The 23,425-nt window shown below is 37.9% G+C and overlaps 1 protein-coding gene across 2 annotated transcripts in view; it reads left to right on the top strand.

The window, feature by feature from the left end:
• The window catches only part of TMBIM1 (transmembrane BAX inhibitor motif containing 1), a 249,393-nt gene that overhangs the window by 63,125 nt on the left and 162,843 nt on the right, over positions 1–23,425 (top strand). Inside the window, exons 3-4 of one of the 2 annotated variants that reach the window (XM_053698127.1) lie at positions 6,885–6,967; positions 10,037–10,101. In XM_053698127.1, the coding sequence (XP_053554102.1) occupies positions 6,885–6,967; positions 10,037–10,101 (148 nt within the window). Of the gene's footprint in view, positions 1–6,881; positions 6,968–10,036; positions 10,102–23,425 lie in introns of both variants that reach the window. The other variant, XM_053698125.1, reaches the window with a different exon arrangement.

Below are 23,425 nucleotides of genomic sequence, written 5' to 3'. Positions count from 1 at the left end.
TTTACATTCTCCCAGTTCTCTCAATTATTTATATTCTTAAAAGTTACTTAGTAGTACACATGGTGTCCAGTTTCTAGTCCAGTTCAATGGTGGCCACTATGTAATTATATAATACAATTGAGATAATTATTTTAGCCCAGAAAACAAGCATAGTCCAATTTTTCATTTAAGCCATTAGGGTTTAGGGTGGACAGTCTGTAAATCCATCTGCTTTCTTTTTGCAGAAGGATTTTATCATTGTTTCCACCTTTTCCATGGAGGATTCCTTTGTCTATGCCTACGAATTTTAGACAATCTGGGTTGCTATTGTGAAAGATTTCAAAGTGTCTTGCAACACTGCTGGTTGCACCTTCTGCTTAATATTATCCCTATGTTCGGTAATCCTGTCCTTGAAATTTATTTTCGATTTTCCAACATAATAACTTGGACAAGAACAGTGCAGAAGGTATATTACCCCCCACCGTGTTACAATTAAAAAATTCTCTAATTCTATAAATTCTCCAATCTTTGGCACTAAATTGTTTTTCCATAAATTACATGCCACACATTTTCCACATGGGAAATTCCCTATTGTTTTCTGATTAGATAACCAATCTGATATTGGAGGTTTGGATACATATTTGCTTCTAACCAATTTGTCTCGGCACTTTTTTGGCTGTAAGGAGGGGGAAATCCCCTACTTCTTAAGCCACATTTTCATTACTATTGAGGATCTTCCAATGCTTGTTGAGAATACTCCTCACTGTCTCCCAATGGCAATTGTATTTGGTTACTATACGCATATTGTCATCAGGTACCTTCTTCCGTGTAAAAAGAAGTGCATCTCTATCTGTTTTCCTTGCTTTGTTCCTGGCTCCTGCTACTACTCTTTTGGGATACCTTCTTTCTAAAAATCTTTTTTCCATGTTTTCTGCGTTGTGCTCAAATCTAGTTCTAGATGAGCAGTTCCTACGTAAACGCAGGAACTGACCAGTAGGGATACCTCTTTTGAGGTGTTTTGGGTGAAGACGTGACCAGTCCCTTAGTTAGAATGGATTCCTGTACCTGTTTTCCATTCCACATGCTTCATGTATATAGTATGTCCATCTAAAGGGGAGGAGAGTCCACGGCTTCATTAATTACTTTTGGGACTAAAGAACCTGGCCACCAGGAGGAGGCAAAGACACCCCAGCCAAAGGCTTAAATACCTCCCCTCATCCCCCAGTCATTCTTTGCCTTTCATCACAGGAGGATGGCAGAGAAGTGCCGAAGATTCGGAGTAGTCTCTTATGGAGGTTAGTACTCTTCAGAATGGGACTGGAGTTTTAAGTAGTCCTGTCAGCCTATCAGTGAGAGCCTGGGTGAAAGTTAGAGTCCAGAGATGCAGGGAGAATCTTTCTGCGAAACCATCCCGACTCATATGAACAGCTCCACAAACAATCAGCGTTGACGAGTTTCGCTGCCTTCCTTCTGCACTCAAGTCCATGTCAAGAGCGAGGCTACTAACCTGTCACACTTAAAGGGCCATATTCCTGTTCCATGGCGTAGATTCTTGTAAGATTGTTTAATTTTTTTATACATAATGATAGCACAGATGACAGGGTCACAGTGTGGCGCCTTTTATCTTATGGAATCAAGGGTTAATATTCCTGGTAAGGTGATTATTGAACAGGGGGGTTTATACATGATATTTTTTGTGTGATTGCTGCGTTTATGTGTGAGATGAGGCTCTGGCAATGGTGGAACTTTCAGGTTGAAATATCAGAGGCGTTTATACAATGACGAGGCCCACTCCGATTCTTCGGAGGAGACTCCTTCTGGGTCAGAGTCCGTGTCAGCTCATCCTCCGGCTGCGGAGGAGCCTGACTTTAGGTTTAGGATAGAGAATTTGTGCTTTTTGCTGAAGCAAGTGCTTGCTACTCTGGAGGTTCTGGAGCCGAAGCTTCCAGAGGAACCTTCGATCCCTAAGCTTGATAAGGTATACGAGGACAGGGTGGTGTCTCAGACCTTCCCGGTTCCTGTTAAGATGGCTAATATTATTAAGAATTAATGGGAGCGATTAGGTTCTTCCTTTTCCCCTTCTTCTTCCTTTAAGAAACTGTTCCCGGTCCTGGACTCTCAACTAGAGCTGTGGGGGACTGTCCCTAAGGTGGATTGTGCTATTTCCACGCTTGCGAAGCGGACAACTATTCCTCTCGAGGATAGTTTGTCGTTTAAAGAGCCCATGGATAAAAAGTTGGAAAACATGTTAAGGAAAATGTTTCATCCCACAGGGTTTGTTTTTCAACCGGCAGCAGCTGTAGCCGCGGTTTCCGGAGCTGCAACATATTGGTGTGAATCCCTGCATGATATGGTCGAGAGGGAGACTTCTATCGACAAGATACAGGATAAGATTAAGGCGTTGAGGTCACCAATTCTTTCATTTGTGATGCCAATATGCAAATTAATCGCCTGAACGCAAAGGTTTCAGGATACTCCGTTTTAGCTCGCAGGGCTCTGTGGCTTAAGTCTTGGTCTGCGGACATGACCTCTAAGTCGAGACTGTTGTGTCTACCTTTTCAATCAAAGAATCTGTTCAGTCCAGGATTGGATTTGATCATATCCACGGTTACGTGTGGCAAGGGAGCATTCCTACCGCAGGATAAGAAGGCTAAGCCTAAAGGATCTACTTTTTGACCCTTTCGTGCGGATAAGGCACAGCGCCAGCAGCCCGCTGTGAAAGCGGATCAGTCCAAGGGAACTTGGAAGCCTGCTCAGTCTTCGAACAAGTCCAAGCAGAACAAGAATCCTGCAGAGACAAAATCGGCATGAAGGGTTGGCCTCGGACCGGTCTCCGGACCAAGTAGGGGGCAGATTGTCTGTCTCTCTACCCCGAAGCCTGGTTGCAGGACGTTCAGGACCCTTGGGTTCTGGAGGTTGTCGCCCTGGGTTACAGGATAGGATTCAGGTCCCATCCGCCCAGGTGCAGATTTCTCCTGTCAAACCTGTCTTCAAGACCGGAAAAGAGAGAGGCCTTTCTAGAATGTGTGAGGGATCTCTCCTCTCTAGGTGTTATCATACCAGTACCCCAAGCAGAAAGGGGTCTAGGGTACTATTCAAATCTTTTTGTGGTTCTGAAGAAGGAGGGCACGTTCCGCCCGATTCTGGACCTAAAGTGTTTAAATTAGTTTCTGGCTGTTCTATCGTTCAAAATGGAAACAATCAGGTCTATTCTGCCCCTAGGTCAAGAGGGGTAGTTCATGATGACAATAGACTTGACGGATGCTTGCCTTCATGTTCCAATTTACAGGGACCACTTCAAGTTCCTAAGATTTGCATTTCTGGACCAACACTTCCAGTTTGTGGCCCTTCCCTTCGGTCTGGCGACGGCCCAGAGAGTCTTCACAAAGGTTCTGGGGGTGCTACTTGCAGTGGCCAGATCCAGGGGCATTGCTGTGGCGCCCTATTTGGACAACATCCTAGTCCAGGTGCTGTTGTTCAGCCTCGCAGAGGATCATTCGAGGGCTCGTCTTTTCTTGCTCCAATCTCACGGTTAGAAGATCAACTCAGGAAAGAGTTCCCTGGTTCCCAGCAACAGGGTGGAGTTCCTGGGCACGATAATAGACTATGTAGATGAAAATATTTCTCACAGATCAACGATGCAGGAAGATTGCGTCCACCTGTCTTGCCCTTCAGTCCTCCTCAAGCACTTCGGTGGCTCAGTGTATAGAGATGATAGGGCTCATGGTCTCCAGCATAGACGCCATCCCTTTCGCCAGGTTCCATCTCAGACCTCTTCAATTGTGCATGTTGAGACAGTGGAACGGCAATCATTCAGATCTATCACAGAGGATATCCATGGATGCTCGGACCAGGGACTCCCTCTCTTCGTGGATCTGTCTGGAGCATCTGTCCCTGGGGACATCCTCCTTGAGACCGTCCTGGGAAATTGTGACCATGGACGCGAGTCTCGCAGGATGGGGAGTTGTTTGGGGTGCCGGGATGGCACAAGGAAAATGGACCTGGGAGGAGTCTCTCCTTCCGATAAATATTCGGGAACTTCGAGCAATTTACAATGCTCTAGGGTCGTTCAGCTTAATCGGATTCCAGACCGACAACATTACCTTGGTGGCTTACATCAACCATCAGGGGGGTACGAGGAGCTCCCTAGCAATGAGGGAGGTGTCTTGGATTTTGGAGTGGATGGAGTCCCACAGCTGCTCGCTCTCAGCGATCCACATTCCAGGTGTGGACAACTGGGGGGGCGGACTTTCTCAGCAGGCAATCCTTACATCCGGGGGAATGGTCTCTTCACCCCAAAGTGTTTGCGGAGATTTGTTTCAGATGGGGAACGCCAGAGAGAGATCTCATGGCGTCCAGACTCAATTGCAAGCTACCCCGATACGGGTTTAGATCGAGGGGTCCCCAGGCAGAGCTGATAGATGCCTTAGCGATGCCTTGGGGATTCAGTCTAGCTTACATTTTTCCACCGTTGCCAATTCTACCTCGTGTAGTGGCATGCATCAAACAGGAGTGAGCTTCGGCCATCCTGATTTCTCCATCGTGGCTGCAGAGGACGTGGTTTGCGGATCTGGTGGGCATGTCATCCTCTCCGCCATGGAGGTTACCCTGTCGCAGGGATCTGCTGGAACAGGGTCCCTTTCAACATCAAAGTCTCGTTTCTCTGAGGCTGACTGCATGGAGATTGAACGCCAAGTCTTAGCCAAGAGTGGCTTTTCTGAAAGTGTGCTTGATACTCTAGTTCAGGCAAGGAAGCCAGTCACTTTGTTGCATCTACCATAAGGTGTGGAGGACTTACTTGTCCTGGTGTGAGAAGCATGGATATCCTTGGCACAAGGTGACGGTATCCTGGATTCTGTCCTTTCTCCAGGAGGGTTTGGAGAAGGGGCTTGCCGCTAGTTCCTTAAAGGGACAGATTTTGGCATTATCAGTCTTGTTGCACAGGAGACTCGCTGAGCTTCCTGACATTCAATCTTTCGCTCAGGCTCTGTCTAGAATCAGGCCTGTCTTTAGGCAATCTGCTCCCCCATGGAGCTTAAAATTGGTCCTTAAGGTATTGCAGAGGGTTCTGTTTGAGCCTATGCTTTCCATTGACATTAAGATTCTGTCCTGGAAGGTTCTCTTCCTGTTGGCTATTGCATTGGCATGCAGAGTATCTGAGCTTGCTGCCTTGCAATTCGAGCCTCCTTACCTGGTTTTTAATGCGGATAAGGCGGTTCTTCGCACCGGTTTGGGGTTTCCTCCCAAGGTGGTGTCTAACCGTACCATCAATCAGGAAATAATTGTTCCTTCTTTGTGTCCTAACCCTTCGTCTTCTAGGAGAGGTTACTTCATAATCTGGATGTGGTTCGTGCCTTGAAGTTCTTTCTTCAGGCTACAAGGATATTAGACAGTCTACATCTCTTTTTGTGGTGTATTCCGGGAAGTGCAAGGGGCAGAGGGCCTCTTCTACTTCTTTGTCTTTTTGGTTGAGGAGTTTGATTCGCTTGGCCTATGAGACAGCGGGACATAAGCCTCCTCAGAGGATCATGGCTCATTCAACTAGAGCTGTGGCTTTGTCTTGGGCCTTCAAGAATGAGGCCTCTATGGAGCAGATTTGTAAGGCGGCTACCTGGTCCTCCTTACACACTTTTACAAAGTTTTACAAATTTGACGTTTTTGCTTCTGCAGATGCTGCTTTTGGGAGAGAGGTTTTACAGGCTGTGGTGCCCTCAGATTAGGATCCGCTTTTTTTCCCTCCCGGTTTCATTGTGTCCTCTAAAGCTTGGGTATATGTTTCCCAAAAGTAATGAATGAAGCCGTGGACTCTCCTCCTCTTTAGATGGAAAACATAAATTATGCTTTGCTGATAATTTTATTTCCATCGTGGGGAGGAGAGTCCATGGCTCCCGCCCGTAACTCCGGTGGGCGGACCTAAATTTAATTTATCTTCTGGCACCATTTATACCCTGATATTTCTCCTACTGTTCCTTGTTCCCTCGGCAGAATGACTGGGGGATGTATTTAAGCCTTTGGCTGGGGTGTCTTTGCCTCCTCCTGGTGGTCAGGTTCTTTATTCCCAAAAGTAATGAATGAAGCCGTGGACTCTCCTCCCCACAATGGAAATAAAATTATCAGGTAAGCATGATATGTTTTATTGTAAACGTTCTGTTTATTAGGAGAGCCTTAGGCCTCTCTTGAATATTGCAACAATTACATATCACACATTAAAGGGACACTAAACCCAATTTTTTTCTTTCATGATTCAGATAGAGCATGCAATTTTAAACAACTTTCTAATTTACTCTTATCAATTTTTCTTCGTTCTCTTGTTATCTTTATTTGAAAAAGAAGGCATCTAAGCTATGGAGCCAGACAAATTTTGGATCAATACCCTGGACAGCACTTGTTTTGGTTCACAACCTAGGTTGTGAATCAAAAATGGGCCGGCTTCTAAACTTGCATTCTTGCTTTTCAAATAAAGATAGCAAAAGAATGAAGAAAAAATTGATAATAGGTGTAAATTGGAAAGTTGCTTAAAATTGCATGCTCTATCTGAATCATGACAGAAAAAATGTGGGTTCAGTTTCCCTTCAAGTGTATTGTATTTAATCTGATCTTTGCATTACATTTTTACTGTTTAAAAGAGTGCTGTAATCCCTGTCTTATTAGGATACATAGATTGATGTATCTAGCTCTTAATTCTTTTTTGGTGGTTTATAAAATAAGAAAATATTTGTGTGTGTAAAAAGTGATAAGATAAGGAAGTCTAATCTCCCTACAATTTTATTATGCAAACACATTAAAGGAAAACCAATTGTACAGTCCCTTTTAAAAGAATATTGTAGCTTGGAATAAATGATCATCCAGTAGAGACTAATATATGAGATTGTATTGATCTTGTTCCAAATCCATTTGCACAGAAGATTCAGAAATGTACAACACAAGGCCAGAAGGTGATTTCGGATCTTGGGATGACAAGGTTGTACGGCACACTTTTATACGGAGGGTGAGTTAATCAAGTAGACCCGACCAACTTATATTATTGTTTTTAAAAGTTTACTATAAATTGTCAGTAAGGTGTACAATGAAAGGGTTTATAAATCTGTCTGTTGAAAATGGCTAAAACAATGTTAAAACAGTTCTAAAAATGCAGAGAAAAAGATTTTTCCCCCATCACGTACTCTGCATTTTCAGAAGAATTGACTTAACAGGAAAATGCCATTAAACCAGAATCTTCTGTAATGTAGCTATGTGTGCTCTTGGGATGGTAACAGCTGAAACTTTTAGCTTACGGTAGTTTTCATACAACCAAATTCTGCTGATGCGTTTCCCATTCCCTCCTAAGTATGTAATCCTCTGTAGCTTATCTAACGTACGCTAAACCATTCTACAACTTTTTTTCCTAGGGTGATTACATCTGCTTTCATGTTATGTATATTATCATTATCCTCCTCCGGTTTGTGTTGTGGAAAACTGGCTAATACATAGTATTTCAGGTTGATAATCAGAAAATGGGCAAATAAAATCTAAATGCATAAAAAGAAAATGGTCTCTTTAATCCTAGAATTTTCATTTTCATTTATACAGTACCTACATGTATCTGTTAAAGGGACAGTATACACTCATTTTCATATAACTGCATGTAATAGACACTACTATAAAGAATAAGATGCACAGATACTGATATAAAAATCCAGTATAAAACTGTTTAAAAACGTACTTAGAAGCTTTCAGTTTAGCTCTGTTGAAAAGGTAGTTGGAAAGCCCACTGCAAGTGGGAAATAAGACACTCCCCCTTCTTTTGCATATGAAAAGACCCTTTACACAAACAGGAGCAAGCTGGAGAAGGTAGCTGACGGTATTCAAATAAAACTTTGGGGCTTGGTTAGGAGTCTGAAAATCAGAGCAATGTTCTTTAAAAATAAGCAAAATTATACATTTTAAAAAACAAACAAACTTTATGGGCTTTACAAATAGATCATCTACAAAACATTTATGCAAAGAAAAAATGAGTGTATAATGGCCCTTTAAAGGGACAGTCAACACCAGAATTTTTGTTGTTTAAAAAGATAGATAATCCCTTTATTACCCATTCCCCAGTTTTGTATAACTAACAGTTATAATAATACACTTTTTACCTCTGTGATTACCTTGTATCTCAGCCTCTCCAAACTGCCCCCTTATTTCAGTTCTTTTGACAGACTTGCATTTTAGCCAATTAGTGCTCACTCCTAGTTAACTTCATATATGTGAGCTCATTGTTATCTATATGAAACACATGAATTAACTCCATCTAGTGGTGAAAAACTGTCAAAATGCTTTCAAATTAGAGGCGGCCTTGAAGGTCTAAGAAATTAGCATATAAACCTCCTAGGTTTAGCTTTCAACTAAGAATACCAATTAGAACAAAGCAAAATTGGTGATAAAAGCAAATTGGAAAGTTGTTTAAAATTACATGCCCTATTGGAATCATGAAAGTTTTTTTTGGACTTGACTGTCCCTTTCAAGAGAAAAAGAAAATTGAATACATTTGGAAGTATCCTCTTTTTAGTTTGGAAAGCAGTAAGTGCAGCATCCTTTTAAATGTGACACCATTCTGTTGTGTAATAACATTCTAATTGTTTATCAGTGATTCCCTAAGCATTAAAAGTAGCTTCTTGACTATTTAGTTTTAATGATTATCATAAGTCCTAAAAATCCTAACAGTATAATCTCTCTGTTTTATCTATATCTGTTAAACTAGTTGTCAATCAGGGCAGATATGCAAGTACACAGGACACACTATAACTGGTTGTTCCAGTTGGCAGGACATGTGACCAATAAAACTTGATGTCAGACAGCACTCCTTACTTAAACCTCACATTGAATGATTCATACATAAGTGCTGTGTACATGGGTGTAAGACACCAAAACAAAGTCTGGGGGTAAGGAGGGTTGATCTAGGTGAGGGTGGAGTGGAAAGGAAAGGCAATGAAGGGGTGTGTCCAGAAGGGCATGGTTAACTTTAGATCAGGTGTACATACACATGTACATTCTATATGAAAGAGAGTGAAAACAATAAAGATTAAAGAGAGAAAGAGAAACTGAGAGAGAGAGAAAGACACTCTCACATGTTACTACCTTTTATATGAAGCTTCTATCTAACTAGATTCATTTTATATCACATTACTGTCCCTTTTAACGTGAGGAATCTGTAAACACATTGAGATTGTAATATAAAATGGTTAAAGGGACATAAACCACACATTTTTTTCTTTCATGATTCAAATAGACCATGTCATTTTAAACAATTTTCCAGTTTATTTCTATTATCTAATTTGTGTTCTCTTGGTTTCCTTTGTTGAAAAGGATACCTAGGTAGGCTCAGGAGCCACTGATTGGTGGCTGTACATGCAGGCCTCTTGTTATTGTGCATTGCTGTTTCTTCAATGAAGGATATCAAGAGAATGAAACTAATTAGATAATAGAAGTGAAATGGAAAGTTGTTTAAAATTCTATTCTTTATCTGAATCATTAAAGATTTTTTTGTGGTTTCATGCCCCTTTAATCATGTGCAGTAAAAATCTTTCATAATTTATTTTGCCTTTATTTTCTGCAATTTAAGTCTTTAAATTCACAGCTCTAAGAACTGGAAGTTCCAGGATGACCCTGCTGATGGCACCAAAACTGTTTAAAAATAATTTCAGGCAGTAGGAGTTCAACTAAGAAGCAGCATTCCAGTGCAGTGCAGCCCTGCAACCAGAATAGATCATTCCAAAATTCTTCTTCTTAATTGCTGTTTACAATAGGGGTGCAAAGAAAGATTTGGGGGAGGAGAGGTTTGCACCCCATAAAACCTACATACTGCAATGACATAGTCTAGTGCAGGTTTAATTTCTCCCAATCCCTGGCTGCAATCTGGGGGGGATCTATCAATTTTTGTTCCTTCCCAAGTTATTACCTCAGGGCATCTGCCCCCCCCTATCCCCTGCAGTTCTTACGCTTATGCACAATGGATAATGGCTAATAGGTCACATGTCAAAACCGTATTAATGCGTCTCATGCTGGACCTTGACCATTCTGTTATGTTTTTCAGGTCTACATGATCATAACACTTCAGCTTCTGGTAACTGTTGGCATCATTGCTATATTCACCTTTGTGTAAGTTTTTTTTTTTTAAATCATCTTTGCTTTACATTGTGATGGTTTATTGGAGTGAGACAACAGTATTAATAGTCTTTGAACATTATTGTGACATTTGATGGCAGAAGCAAGCAGAATTTTGACACACATTTATTTAAAGGGTTAGTGAACCCAACTTTTTTATGATTCTGATAGAGCATGCAATTTTAAGCAACTTTCTAATTTACTCCTATTATCAATTTTTCTTTGTTCTCTTGCTATCTTTATTTGGAAAGCAAGAATGTAAGCTTAGAAGCCGGCCCATTTTTGGTTAAGAACCTGGGTTGCACTTGCTGATTGGTGGCTAACATTTAGCCACCAATCAGCAGGTGCTGAACCTAAAATGGGCCAGCTCTTTAGCTTAGATTCCTGGATTTTCAAATAAAGATAGCATGAGAGTGAATAAAAATTGATAATAGGAGTACATTAGAAAGTTGCTTAAAATTGCATCCTTATCTGAACCATGAAAGAAAAAAAAATTGGGTTTACCATCCCTTTAATTTCTTAAACTCACACTTAAATGGACAGTAAACTCAATTTTTTTCTTTAATGATTTAGAAAGACCATGCAACTTTAAACAACTTTCTAATTTACTTCTATTATCTAATTTGCTTCATTTTCTTGATATCCTTTGCTGAAAAGCATATCTAGATAGGCTCAGTAGCTGCTGATTGGTGGCAGCACAAAGATGCTTTGTGTGATTGGCTCACCCATGTGAATTGCTATTTCTTAACAAAGGATATCTAAAGAATGAAGCAAATTAGATAATAGAAGTAAATTGGAATGTTGTTTAAAACTGTAGTCTCTATCTAAATCATGAATTACATTTTATTGGGTTTAATGTCCCTTTAAAAGCCATATGTTAATCATTATCTCTAGGTTCTTTAGATTGGTATTAAAGGAGCTTAAAGGGATATGAAACACAAAAATGTTCTTGTGTTTCAGATAGAGTATGCATATTTGTAAGGAACATTAAAATTTACTTCTATTGTCCAATTTGCTTAGTTCTTTTGGTGGTTTTTGTTAAAAAAACAAACATAGGTGGACTCATGAACTGGAAGCTAGCTGCTCATTGGTGGCTGCCCATGTATGCCTCTTGTCATTGGCTTAACAACCGTGTTCATCTAGCTACTAGTAGTGTATTGCTGCTGCTTCAATAAAAGATACCAAAAGAACGAAACAAAATTGATAACAGAAGTAAATTGGAAAGTTGCTTACACTGTATGCTCTGAATCATGAAATAAAAATGTGTTTCATGCCACTTTGAAGTGTATCTGTGAAGTAGAAAAAGAAAGAGGGCACTCCAATAGTGAAATACGTTGATGTAATATGGCAATCCACTAAACCCCCAATGGAGATATACTCACAAACGAGAAGCACTTAATAGTGCAAATGGTGCATGCTGAAACAGAGCTATCCAGCTAGCTCACACTCAGGCCTCCAGCAGACTTGTTACGCCACACCGAGTGTATCAGTGAAATGCAAGCTTACAATTAGATGTGCACGATAGCAATCTATTGAAAAAGGGCGTGATGTGCGTATCTTAACCCCAAATATAGACTCAAATCACAACGTGTTTCTCAGTTCAAAGACTGTTTCATCAGGTTATAGAATTCGTAATAGCAACACTTGCTTAAAAAGATACAACATTAAACAAACATTTCATTCAGCTGCTTGTGTTTCTATAACCGCCGTGCCATGATTGGATGTTTGACTGTCAATCCTGATTGCATTTTGATTGACACTCACAACGTCCAATGATTACGTTTGCTGCACATAGTTATTGGTGATTTGATCCCATCCGATTGGACTAAAGCGTTACTAGGCATTTAAAAGAACCAATCACAGATCTTAATCATCAGCCACGTGATTTACCAAGTCGTATATTATTCAAATTAGCCATGTGTTTATCGGACGTATTCAATTCGTCATGGGTTATTTTAGCACAGTAACAAATAGGGCTAGCTTCCCATGTATGAGGCTTATAATACATTCCACCTTTTGATGATAAGGCAACATGTACGTCTTTATAACCAATTGAAATATTGGAAGGACATTTTTAAATCCAATCATTCTTAACCAAAAGCGGGATAAACACACGCAGATACAAAATACAATATTACAAACAATAATACATACATTATAAAATTGAAATTACATAAAAAAAATACATACATAAAAAAATAAATATATTTATATATAATATAATATTTAAAAAAAAAGATAATAATTATATACAGTGTGTATATATTATATTATATATATATATATATATATATATATATATATATATATATATATATATATATATATATATATTCTATACAACTAAAACACTTACATAGAGACATGTCCCTCACACTATAGGACCATTTGAAAATAGCTATAGGATAAATCTATTTTAGTTAAAATCGGACATATCTATATTTTCATTCAGCCCATATGGAGTTAGGGTCTACATATGAGTTGAATGAAAATATAGATATGGCTGCTTTTAACTAAAATAGATTTATCCTTTAGTTAAATTCAAATGGTCCTATAGTGTGAGGGACATGTGCATAAATACATCTAACCGTGCCCTTGATTCTGAGGTTTGGAATAGTTTGTATATTTTTCTAAGTGTGTTAGTTGTATAGACTCAAAATATACAGTCGTATGCAAAAGTTTTTAGGCACCCCTGACAATTTCCATAATTTTCATTTATAAATAATTTGGTGTTTGGATCAGCAATTTAATTTTGATCTATCAAAAAACTGAAGAACAGTAGTGAAATGAGGTTTATTGGATTAACAGAAAATGTGCAATATGCATCCAAACGAAATTAGACAGGTGCATAAATTTGAGCACCCCAACAGTAATATCGCGTCAATATTTAGTAGAGCCTCCTTTTCCAGAATTAACAGCCTCTAGATGCTTCCTATACCCTGTAATGAGTGTCTGAATTCTGGATGAAGGTATTTTGGACCAAGTTCTCTAGTTCAGTTAGGTTTGATGGTTGCCGAGCATGGACAGTCCGATTCAAATCACCCCACAGATTTTCAATGATATTCAGGTCTGGGGACTGGGATGGCCTTTCAAGAACATTGTACTTGTTCCTCTGCATAAATGCCAGAGTAGATTTTGAGCAGGGTTTTGGGTTGTTGTCTTGTTGAAATATCCAGCCCTGGCATAACTTCAACTTTGTGACTGATTCCTCAACATTATTCTCAAGTATCTGCTGATATTGAGTGGAATACATGCAACCCTCAACTTTAGGAAGATTTCCTGTACCGGCACTGGCCACACAGCCCAACAGCATGATGGAATATAAGTTTGCAAAGAAAAAACGGTGGGTATAAGGTGCGCAAATCTATCCCTGCATTACACACTAATCTGCTCCCATAAAGCAGATAATCACAGAATCAGTACAAAGAGAGGGGTGTGTGTATGCGCTAAACAGCTACGGGGAAAAAGAAGTAGGGCAGTAATATAGTATTTCTTAAAAATAAGTGTGTTAATGATGTGTTATACAGAACTAATAAGTTGAAATCTAAATATTTTTACCTAGACGTATCATAAAATAAAGCTTATTCATCTAAAAATGAATTCGGTATTAGAAACAGTTTAAACAAACATAAGATTTATTAATCCCAAATTAAAAAGATATATTAATCTTGATAAAACATACATATAAACATATATGATTGGGTGTTAATATGACCGGTCATACGTAGGTGCAAATCAACAGAAATTACAATAAAATCCTGACAATACTAACTTTAAAAATATATATATATATGTGCAACTAAATCTAGAGAATTGTAGGGTAGTTGCTGCATATATGAATAAATCCACCTTTGTAGTACTGGCATAAAAAAGGGAGTGCAAAAAAATAAGTTTCAATGTGTTGGTATAAAGAGTTCTGTTTTTGCAATATGCTTATTTTAAATATATGGCAAAGTTCCGTTATAGCAAAAAACAACTGGTGTTAAAGTTCCGTTATAGGGAACTAATTGATGTTAGAAGCAACACTTAGGAATAATGTTGTGTTAGTTCCGTTATAGTTCCGTTCCGGTATTCCAAAAGTTCATGCAAGAGAGTATAAAATAAAGTATTTTACTTAAAAGTTTAAAAGTTACCTCTGACTTCCACGCTGTGGTGCCCTTACACCTCTATAGTGCCTACCTGCTCTTGTCTCGAGCTGAATCCTCCGTCTGGGTACGGCACAGGTGTCCTAAGCGGCTTCCAACAGCTGGTAACGTCAGGAACGTAGAATGTGTGTCAAATGTAGGTCCGGTTAAGGATAGAGACTCTGCGCAGAGTGCTTAAAAAGTGGACAAAGTAGTTCCCACGAATCCTTTGTAATCCTTGTAAATAATACTTCCTTATCACCTTGTGATTAATAGTCTAGCTCCATCAACGCGTTTCGCCATGTAGCATGGCTTTATCAAGATGGTTTAGACTAATTTTAAGATCCTTTATAAATGTATGGTTCAACCGTGATTGGTCCTGGTTTGATTGTTAATTTCTTTAAGGCCATCCCTTACTTAAGGTGGATATTCATAAAGGTGGATTTCCTGAATTCTTATTTTCTATTTTGTGAAGCTATTTTCTCTATTATTTACACATAAAACAATAATCTAAAAAGAATTCATTTTAATATGAAGCCGTGAAATTTTATTTTTACTGATTCATTCCTTACTCAAATATGTACAATCTGTATGATTATTTTCTTTAAAACATCGGATCAGGCATTGATTTAATATAAACATAGTGATATTTGTCTATCTATGTCTATCATCTAAGGTTCTAAGCCCTTATTGGAAATCTTATGAATGTAACATAAAAGGTTTCATAATAGGTAAATGATGTTAAATCTTTGGTTATGGTTACGTCTGGAGAAATGTCTAAATATGGATTGTTTTAATAACAACTAACCTCTATATTTATCGGAACATCTGTTAGAAACTATGAGTATACACAATAAATGTATGTGAGTTAAAAATTATACAACTATGTTGTTGTTAAACCGTTATTAACTCTATGTGCTAATACTTTATAGTTGATCTTATGGTGCCTGAATAAGAAGTTTTAAAATTATATGTTTATGAGAAATTAATTCTATTGGGAAGTATATATCTATGATTTGTGAAAAAGTGTAATTTATTAAATACAATAATTTTATTATATTAATGTATATATTATGTCATATTTATAGTTATACTTTTGAAGTATGGATGTGCCTATTTCTTTCATGTAATTAGCAAGAGTCCATGAGCTAGTGACGTATGGGATATACATTCCTACCAGGAGGGGCAAAGTTTCCCAAACCTCAAAATGCCTATAAATACACCCCTCACCACACCCACAATTCAGTTTTACAAACTTTGCCTCCGATGGAGGTGGTGAAGTAAGTTTGTGCTAGATTCTACGTTGATATGCGCTCCGCAGCAAGTTGGAGCCCGGTTTTCCTCTCAGCGTGCAGTGAATGTCAGAGGGATGTGAGGAGAGTATTGCCTATTTGAATGCAGTGATCTCCTTCTACGGGGTCTATTTCATAGGTTCTCTGTTATCGGTGGTAGAGATTCATCTCTTACCTCCCTTTTCAGATCGACGATATACTCTTATATATACCATTACCTCTGCTGATTCTCGTTTCAGTACTGGTTTGGCTTTCTACAAACATGTAGATGAGTGTCCTGGGGTAAGTAAATCTTATTTTCTGTGACACTCTAAGCTATGGTTGGGCACTTTGTTTATAAAGTTCTAAATATATGTATTCAAACATTTATTTGCCTTGACTCAGAATGTTCAACTTTCCTTATTTTTCAGACAGTCCGTTTCATATTTGGGATAATGCATTTGATTTAATCATTTTTTCTTACCTTCAAAAATTTGACTATTTTCCCTGTGGGCTGTTAGGCTCGCGGGGGCTGAAAATGCTTCATTTTATTGCGTCATTCTTGGCACGGACTTTTTTGGCGCAAAAATTCTTTTCCGTTTCCGGCGTCATACGTGTCGCCGGAAGTTGCGTCATTTTTTGACGTTATTTTGCGCCAAAAATGTCGGCGTTCCGGATGTGGCGTCATTTTTGGCGCCAAAAAGCATTTAGGCGCCAAATAATGTGGGTGTCTTATTTGGCGCTAAAAAATATGGGCGTCGCTTTTGTCTCCACATTATTTAAGTTTCATTTTTCATTGCTTCTGGTTGCTAGAAGCTTGTTCTTTGGCATTTTTTCCCATTCCTGAAACTGTCATTTAAGGAATTTGATCAATTTTGCTTTATATGTTGTTGTTTTTTCTCTTACATATTGCAAGATGTCTCACGTTGCATCTGAGTCAGAAGATACTACAGGAAAATCGCTGTCTAGTGCTGGATCTACCAAAGCTAAGTGTATCTGCTGTAAACTTTTGGTAGCTATTCCTCCAGCTGTTGTTTGTATTGATTGTCATGACAAACTTGTTAATGCAGATAATATTTCCTTTAGTAAAGTACCATTGCCTGTTGCAGTTCCTTCAACATCTAAGGTGCAGAATGTTCCTGATAACATAAGAGATTTTGTTTCTGAATCCATAAAGAAGGCTATGTCTGTTATTTCTCCTTCTAGTAAACGTAAAAAATCTTTTAAAACTTCTCTCCCTACAGAAGATTTTTTAAATGAACATCATCATTCTGATTCTGATGACTCTTCTGGTTCAGAGGATTCTGTCTCAGAGATTGATGCTGATAAATCTTCATATTTATTTAAAATGGAATTTATTCGTTCTTTACTTAAAGAAGTTCTAATTGCTTTAATTGATACTAATTCTAAACGTTTGGATAAGGTATTTAAATCTCCTGTGGTTATTCCAGAAGTTTTTCCTGTTCCTAATGCTATTTCTGCAGTAATTTCCAAAGAATGGGATAAATTGGGTAATTCATTTACTCCTTCTAAACGTTTTAAGCAATTATATCCTGTGCCGTCTGACAGATTAGAATTTTGGGACAAAATCCCTAAAGTTGATGGGGCTATTTCTACCCTTGCTAAACGTACTACTATTCCTAAGTCAGATGGTACTTCGTTTAAGGATCCTTTAGATAGGAAAATTGAATCCTTTCTAAGAAAAGCTTATCTGTGTTCAGGTAATCTTCTTAGACCTGCTATATCATTGGCTGATGTTGCTGCAGCTTCAACTTTTTGGTTGGAAACCATAGCGCAACAAGTAACACATCATGATTCTCATGATATTATTATTCTTCTTCAGCATGCTAATAATTTTATCTGTGATGCCATCTTTGATATTATCAGAGTTGATGTCAGGTTTATGTCTCTAGCTATTTTAGCTAGAAGAGCTTTATGGCTTAAGACTTGGAATGCTGATATGGCTTCTAAATCAACTCTACTTTCCATTTCTTTCCAGGGTAACAAATTATTTGGTTCTCAGTTTGATTCTATTATTTCAACTGTTACTGGTGGGAAAGGAACTTTTTTACCACAGGATAAAAAATCTAAGGGTAAAAACAGAGCTAATAATCGTTTTCGTTCCTTTCGTTTCAACAAAGAACAAAAACCTGATCCTTCATCCTCAGGAGCAGTTTCAGTTTGGAAACCATCTCCAATCTGGAATAAATCCAAGCCAGCCAGAAAGGCAAAGCCTGCTTCTAAGTCCACATGAAGGTGCGGCCCTCATTCCAGCTCAGCTGGTAGGGGGCAGGTTACGTTTTTTCAAAGAAATTTGGATCAATTCTGTTCAATCTTTGGATTCAGAACATTGTTTCAGAAGGGTACAGAATTGGTTTCAAGATGAGACCTCCTGCAAAGAGATTTTTTCTTTCCCGTGTCCCAGTAAATCCAGTAAAAGCTCAAGCATTTCTGAATTGTGTTTCAGATCTAGAGTTGACTGGAGTAATTATGCCAGTTCCAGTTCAGGAACAGGGGATGGGGTTTTATTCAAATCTCTTCATTGTACCAAAGAAGGAGAATTCCTTCAGACCAGTTCTGGATCTAAAAATATTGAATCGTTATGTAAGGATACCAACGTTCAAGATGGTAACTGTAAGGACTATCTTGCCTTTTGTTCAGCAAGGGAATTATATGTCCACAATAGATTTACAGGATGCATATCTGCATATTCCGATTCATCCGGATCATTAACGGTTCCTGAGATTCTCTTTTCTGGACAAGCATTACCAGTTTGTGGCTCTGCCGTTTGGCCTTGCTACAGCTCCAAGAATTTTTACAAAGGTTCTCGGTGCCCTTCTGTCTGTAATCAGAGAACAGGGTATTGTGGTATTTCCTTATTTGGACGATATCTTGGTACTTGCTCAGTCTTTACATTTAGCAGAATTTCATACGAATCGACTTGTGTTGTTTCTTCAAGATCATGGTTGGAGGATCAATTTACCAAAAAGTTCATTGATTCCTCAGACAAGGGTAACCTTTCTGGGTTTCCAAATAGATTCAGTGTCCATGACTCTGTCTTTAACAGACAAGAGGCGTCTAAAACTGATGGCAGCTTGTCGAAACCTTCAGTCACAATCATTCCCTTCGGTAGCCTTATGCATGGAAATTCTAGGTCTTATGACTGCTGCATCGGACGCGATCCCCTTTGCTCGTTTTCACATGCGACCTCTTCAGCTTTGTATGCTGAATCAATGGTGCAAGGATTACACAAAGATATCTCAATTAATATCTTTAAAACCGATTTTTCGACACTCTCTAACGTGGTGGACAGATCACCATCGTTTAATTCAGGGGGCTTCTTTTGTGCTTCCGACCTGGACTGTAATTTCAACAGATGCAAGTCTCACAGGTTGGGGAGCTGTGTGGGGATCTCTGACGGCACAAGGAGTTTGGGAATCTCAGGAGGTGAGATTACCGATCAATATTTTGGAACTCCGTGCAATTTTCAGAGCTCTTCAGTTTTGGCCTCTTCTGAAGAGAGAATCGTTCATTTGTTTTCAGACAGACAATGTCACAACTGTGGCATACATCAATCATCAAGGAGGAACTCACAGTCCTCTGGCTATGAAAGAAGTATCTCGAATTTTGGTTTGGGCGGAATCCAGCTCCTGTCTAATCTCTGCGGTTCATATCCCAGGTGTAGACAATTGGGAAGCGGATTATCTCAGTCGCCAAACGTTGCATCCGGGCGAATGGTCTCTTCACCCATAGGTATTTCTTCAGATCGTTCAAATGTGGGAACTTCCAGAAATAGATTTGATGGCGTCCCATCTAAACAAGAAACTTCCCAGGTATCTGTCCAGATCCCGGGATCCTCAGGAGGAGGCAGTGGATGCATTATCACTTCCTTGGAAGTATCATCCTGCCTATATCTTTCTGCCTCTAGTTCTTCTTCCAAGAGTAATCTCCAAGATTCTGAAGGAATGCTCGTTTGTTCTGCTGGTAGCTCCGGCATGGTCTCACAGGTTTTGGTATGCGGATCTTGTCCGGATGGCCTCTTGCCAACCGTGGACTCTTCCGTTAAGACCAGACCTTCTGTCACAAGGTCCTTTTTTCCATCAGGATCTGAAATCCTTAAATTTAAAGGTATGGAGATTGAACGCTTGATTCTTCGTCAAAGAGGTTTCTCTGACGCTGTGATTAATACTATGTTACAGGCTCGTAAATCTGTATCTAGAGAGATATATTATAGAGTCCGGAAGACTTATATTTCTTGGTGTATTTCTCATCATTTTTCTTGGCATTCTTTTAGAATTCCGAGAATTTTACAGTTTCTTCAGGATGGTTTAGATAAAGGTTTGTCCGCAAGTTCCTTGAATGGACAAATCTCTGCTCTTTCTGTTCTTTTTCACAGAAAGATTGCTATTCTTCCTGATATTCATTGTTTTGTACAAGCTTTGGTTTGTATAAAACCTGTCATTAAGTCAATTTCTCCTCCTTGGAGTTTGAATTTGGTTCTGGGGGCTCTTCAAGCTCCTTCGTTTGAACCTATGCATTCATTGGACATTAAATTACTTTCTTGGAAAGTTTTGTTCCTTTTGGCCATCTCTTCTGCCAGAAGAGTTTCTGAATTATCTGCTCTTTCTTGTGAGTCAACTTTTCTGATTTTTCATCAGGATAAGGCGGTGTTGCGAACTTCTTTTGAATTTTTACCTAAAGTTGTGAATTCCAACAACATTAGTAGAGAAATTGTGGTTCCTTCATTATGTCCTAATCCTAAGAATTCTAAGGAGAAATCGTTGCATTCTTTGGATGTTGTTAGAGCTTTGAAATATTATGTTGAAGCTACTAAATCTTTCCGAAAGACTTCTAGTCTATTTATTATCTTTTCCGGTTCTAGAAAAGGCCAGAAAGCTTCTGCCATTTCTTTGGCATCTTGGTTGAAATCTTTAATTCATCTTGCCTATGTTGAGTCGGGTAAAACTCCGCCTCAGAGAATTACAGCTCATTCTACTAGGTCAGTTTCTACTTCCTGGGCGTTTAGGAATGAAGCTTCGGTTGATCAGATTTGCAAAGCAGCAACTTGGTCCTCTTTGCATACTTTTACTAAATTCTACCATTTTGATGTATTTTCTTCTTCTGAAGCAGTTTTTGGTAGAAAAGTACTTCAGGCAGCGGTTTCAGTTTGAATCTTCTGCTTATGTTTTTCGTTAAACTTTATTTTGGGTGTGGATTATTTTCAGCAGGAATTGGCTGTCTTTATTTTATCCCTCCCTCTCTAGTGACTCTTGTGTGGAAAGATCCACATCTTGGGTAATCATTATCCCATACGTCACTAGCTCATGGACTCTTGCTAATTACATGAAAGAAAACATAATTTATGTAAGAACTTACCTGATAAATTCATTTCTTTCATATTAGCAAGAGTCCATGAGGCCCGCCCTTTTTTTGTGGTGGTTATGATTTTGTATAAAGCACAATTATTCAAATTCCTTATTTTATATGCTTTCGCACTTTTTTATCACCCCACTTCTTGGCTATTCGTTAAACTGAATTGTGGGTGTGGTGAGGGGTGTATTTATAGGCATTTTGAGGTTTGGGAAACTTTGCCCCTCCTGGTAGGAATGTATATCCCATACGTCACTAGCTCATGGACTCTTGCTAATATGAAAGAAATGAATTTATCAGGTAAGTTCTTACATAAATTATGTTTTTCTCTGAAACGAAATTGTATTATTATATAAAAAGACAATCTTGTTATGACATGGTAAAATGTATAGTAAAACATATATGGGTAATGTTTCTAATATATATAATGCAATTTCATATAGGTTATTACTAGGTTTGTATATATAAATCGTAAATTATTACTAAGTTTGTATATGTATATATATATGTGGAAATTTACAGAATTAACGGTCCGTTAACAGACCGTTAATTCTGTAAATTTCCACATATATATACATATACAAACTTAGTAATAATTTACGATTTATATATACAAACCTAGTAATAACCTATATGAAATTGCATTATATATATTAGAAACATTACCCATATATGTTTTACTATACATTTTACCATGTCATAACAAGATTGTCTTTTTATATAATAATACAATTTCGTTTCAGAGAAAATAGGCACATCCATACTTCAAAAGTATAACTATAAATATGACATAATATACACATTAATATAATAAAATTATTGTATTTAATAAATTACACTTTTTCACAAATCATAGATATATACTTCCCAATAGAATTAATTTCTCATAAACATATAATTTTAAAACTTCTTATTCAGGCACCATAAGATCAACTATAAAGTATTAGCACATAGAGTTAATAACGGTTTAACAACAACATAGTTGTATAATTTTTAACTCACATACATTTATTGTGTATACTCATAGTTTCTAACAGATGTTCCGATAAATATAGAGGTTAGTTGTTATTAAAACAATCCATATTTAGACATTTCTCCAGACGTAACCATAACCAAAGATTTAACATCATTTACCTATTATGAAACCTTTTATGTTACATTCATAAGATTTCCAATAAGGGCTTAGAACCTTAGATGATAGACATAGATAGACAAATATCACTATGTTTATATTAAATCAATGCCTGATCCGATGTTTTAAAGAAAATAATCATACAGATTGTACATATTTGAGTAAGGAATGAATCAGTAAAAATAAAATTTCACGGCTTCATATTAAAATTAATTCTTTTTAGATTATTGTTTTATGTGTAAATAATAGAGAAAATAGCTTCACAAAATAGAAAATAAGAATTCAGGAAATCCACCTTTATGAATATCCACCTTAAGTAAGGGATGGCCTTAAAGAAATTAACAATCAAACCAGGACCAATCACGGTTGAACCATACATTTATAAAGGATCTTAAAATTAGTCTAAACCATCTTGATAAAGCCATGCTACATGGCGAAACGCGTTGATGGAGCTAGACTATTAATCACAAGGTGATAAGGAAGTATTATTTACAAGGATTACAAAGGATTCGTGGGAACTACTTTGTCCACTTTTTAAGCACTCTGCGCAGAGTCTCTATCCTTAACCGGACCTACATTTGACACACATTCTACGTTCCTGACGTTACCAGCTGTTGGAAGCCGCTTAGGACACCTGTGCCGTACCCAGACGGAGGATTCAGCTCGAGACAAGAGCAGGTAGGCACTATAGAGGTGTAAGGGCACCACAGCGTGGAAGTCAGAGGTAACTTTTAAACTTTTAAGTAAAATAGTTTATTTTATACTCTCTTGCATGAACTTTTGGAATACCGGAACGGAACTATAACGGAACTAACACAACATTATTCCTAAGTGTTGTTTCTAACATCAATTAGTTCCCTATAACGGAACTTTAACACCAGTTGTTTTTTGCTATAACGGAACTTTGCCATATATTTAAAATAAGCATATTGCAAAAACGGAACTCTTTATACCAACACATTGGAACTTATATTTTTTTGCACTCCCTTTTTTATGCCAGTACTACAAAGGTGGATTTATTCATATATGCAGCAACTACCCTACAATTCTCTAGATTTAGTTGCACATATATATATATTTTTAAAGTTAGTATTATCAGGATTTTATTGTAATTTCTGTTGATTTGCACCTACGTATGACCGGTCATATTAACACCCAATCATATATGTTTATATGTATGTTTTATCAAGATTAATATATCTTTTTAATTTGGGATTAATAAATCTTATGTTTGTTTAACCTGTTTCTAATACCGAATTCATTTTTAGATGAATAAGCTTTATTTTATGATACGTCTAGGTAAAAATATTTAGATTTCAACTTATTAGTTCTGTATAACACATCATTAACACACTTATTTTTAAGAAATACTATATTACTGCCCTACTTCTTTTTCCCCGTAGCTGTTTAGCGCATACACA

The sequence above is a fragment of the Bombina bombina genome, chromosome 1 (assembly GCF_027579735.1).
Source record: "Bombina bombina isolate aBomBom1 chromosome 1, aBomBom1.pri, whole genome shotgun sequence".
Taxonomy (NCBI): domain Eukaryota; kingdom Metazoa; phylum Chordata; class Amphibia; order Anura; family Bombinatoridae; genus Bombina; species Bombina bombina.
The sequence above is the reverse complement of the archived record's forward strand: the minus strand, read 5'-3'. Positions and strand labels throughout refer to the sequence as shown.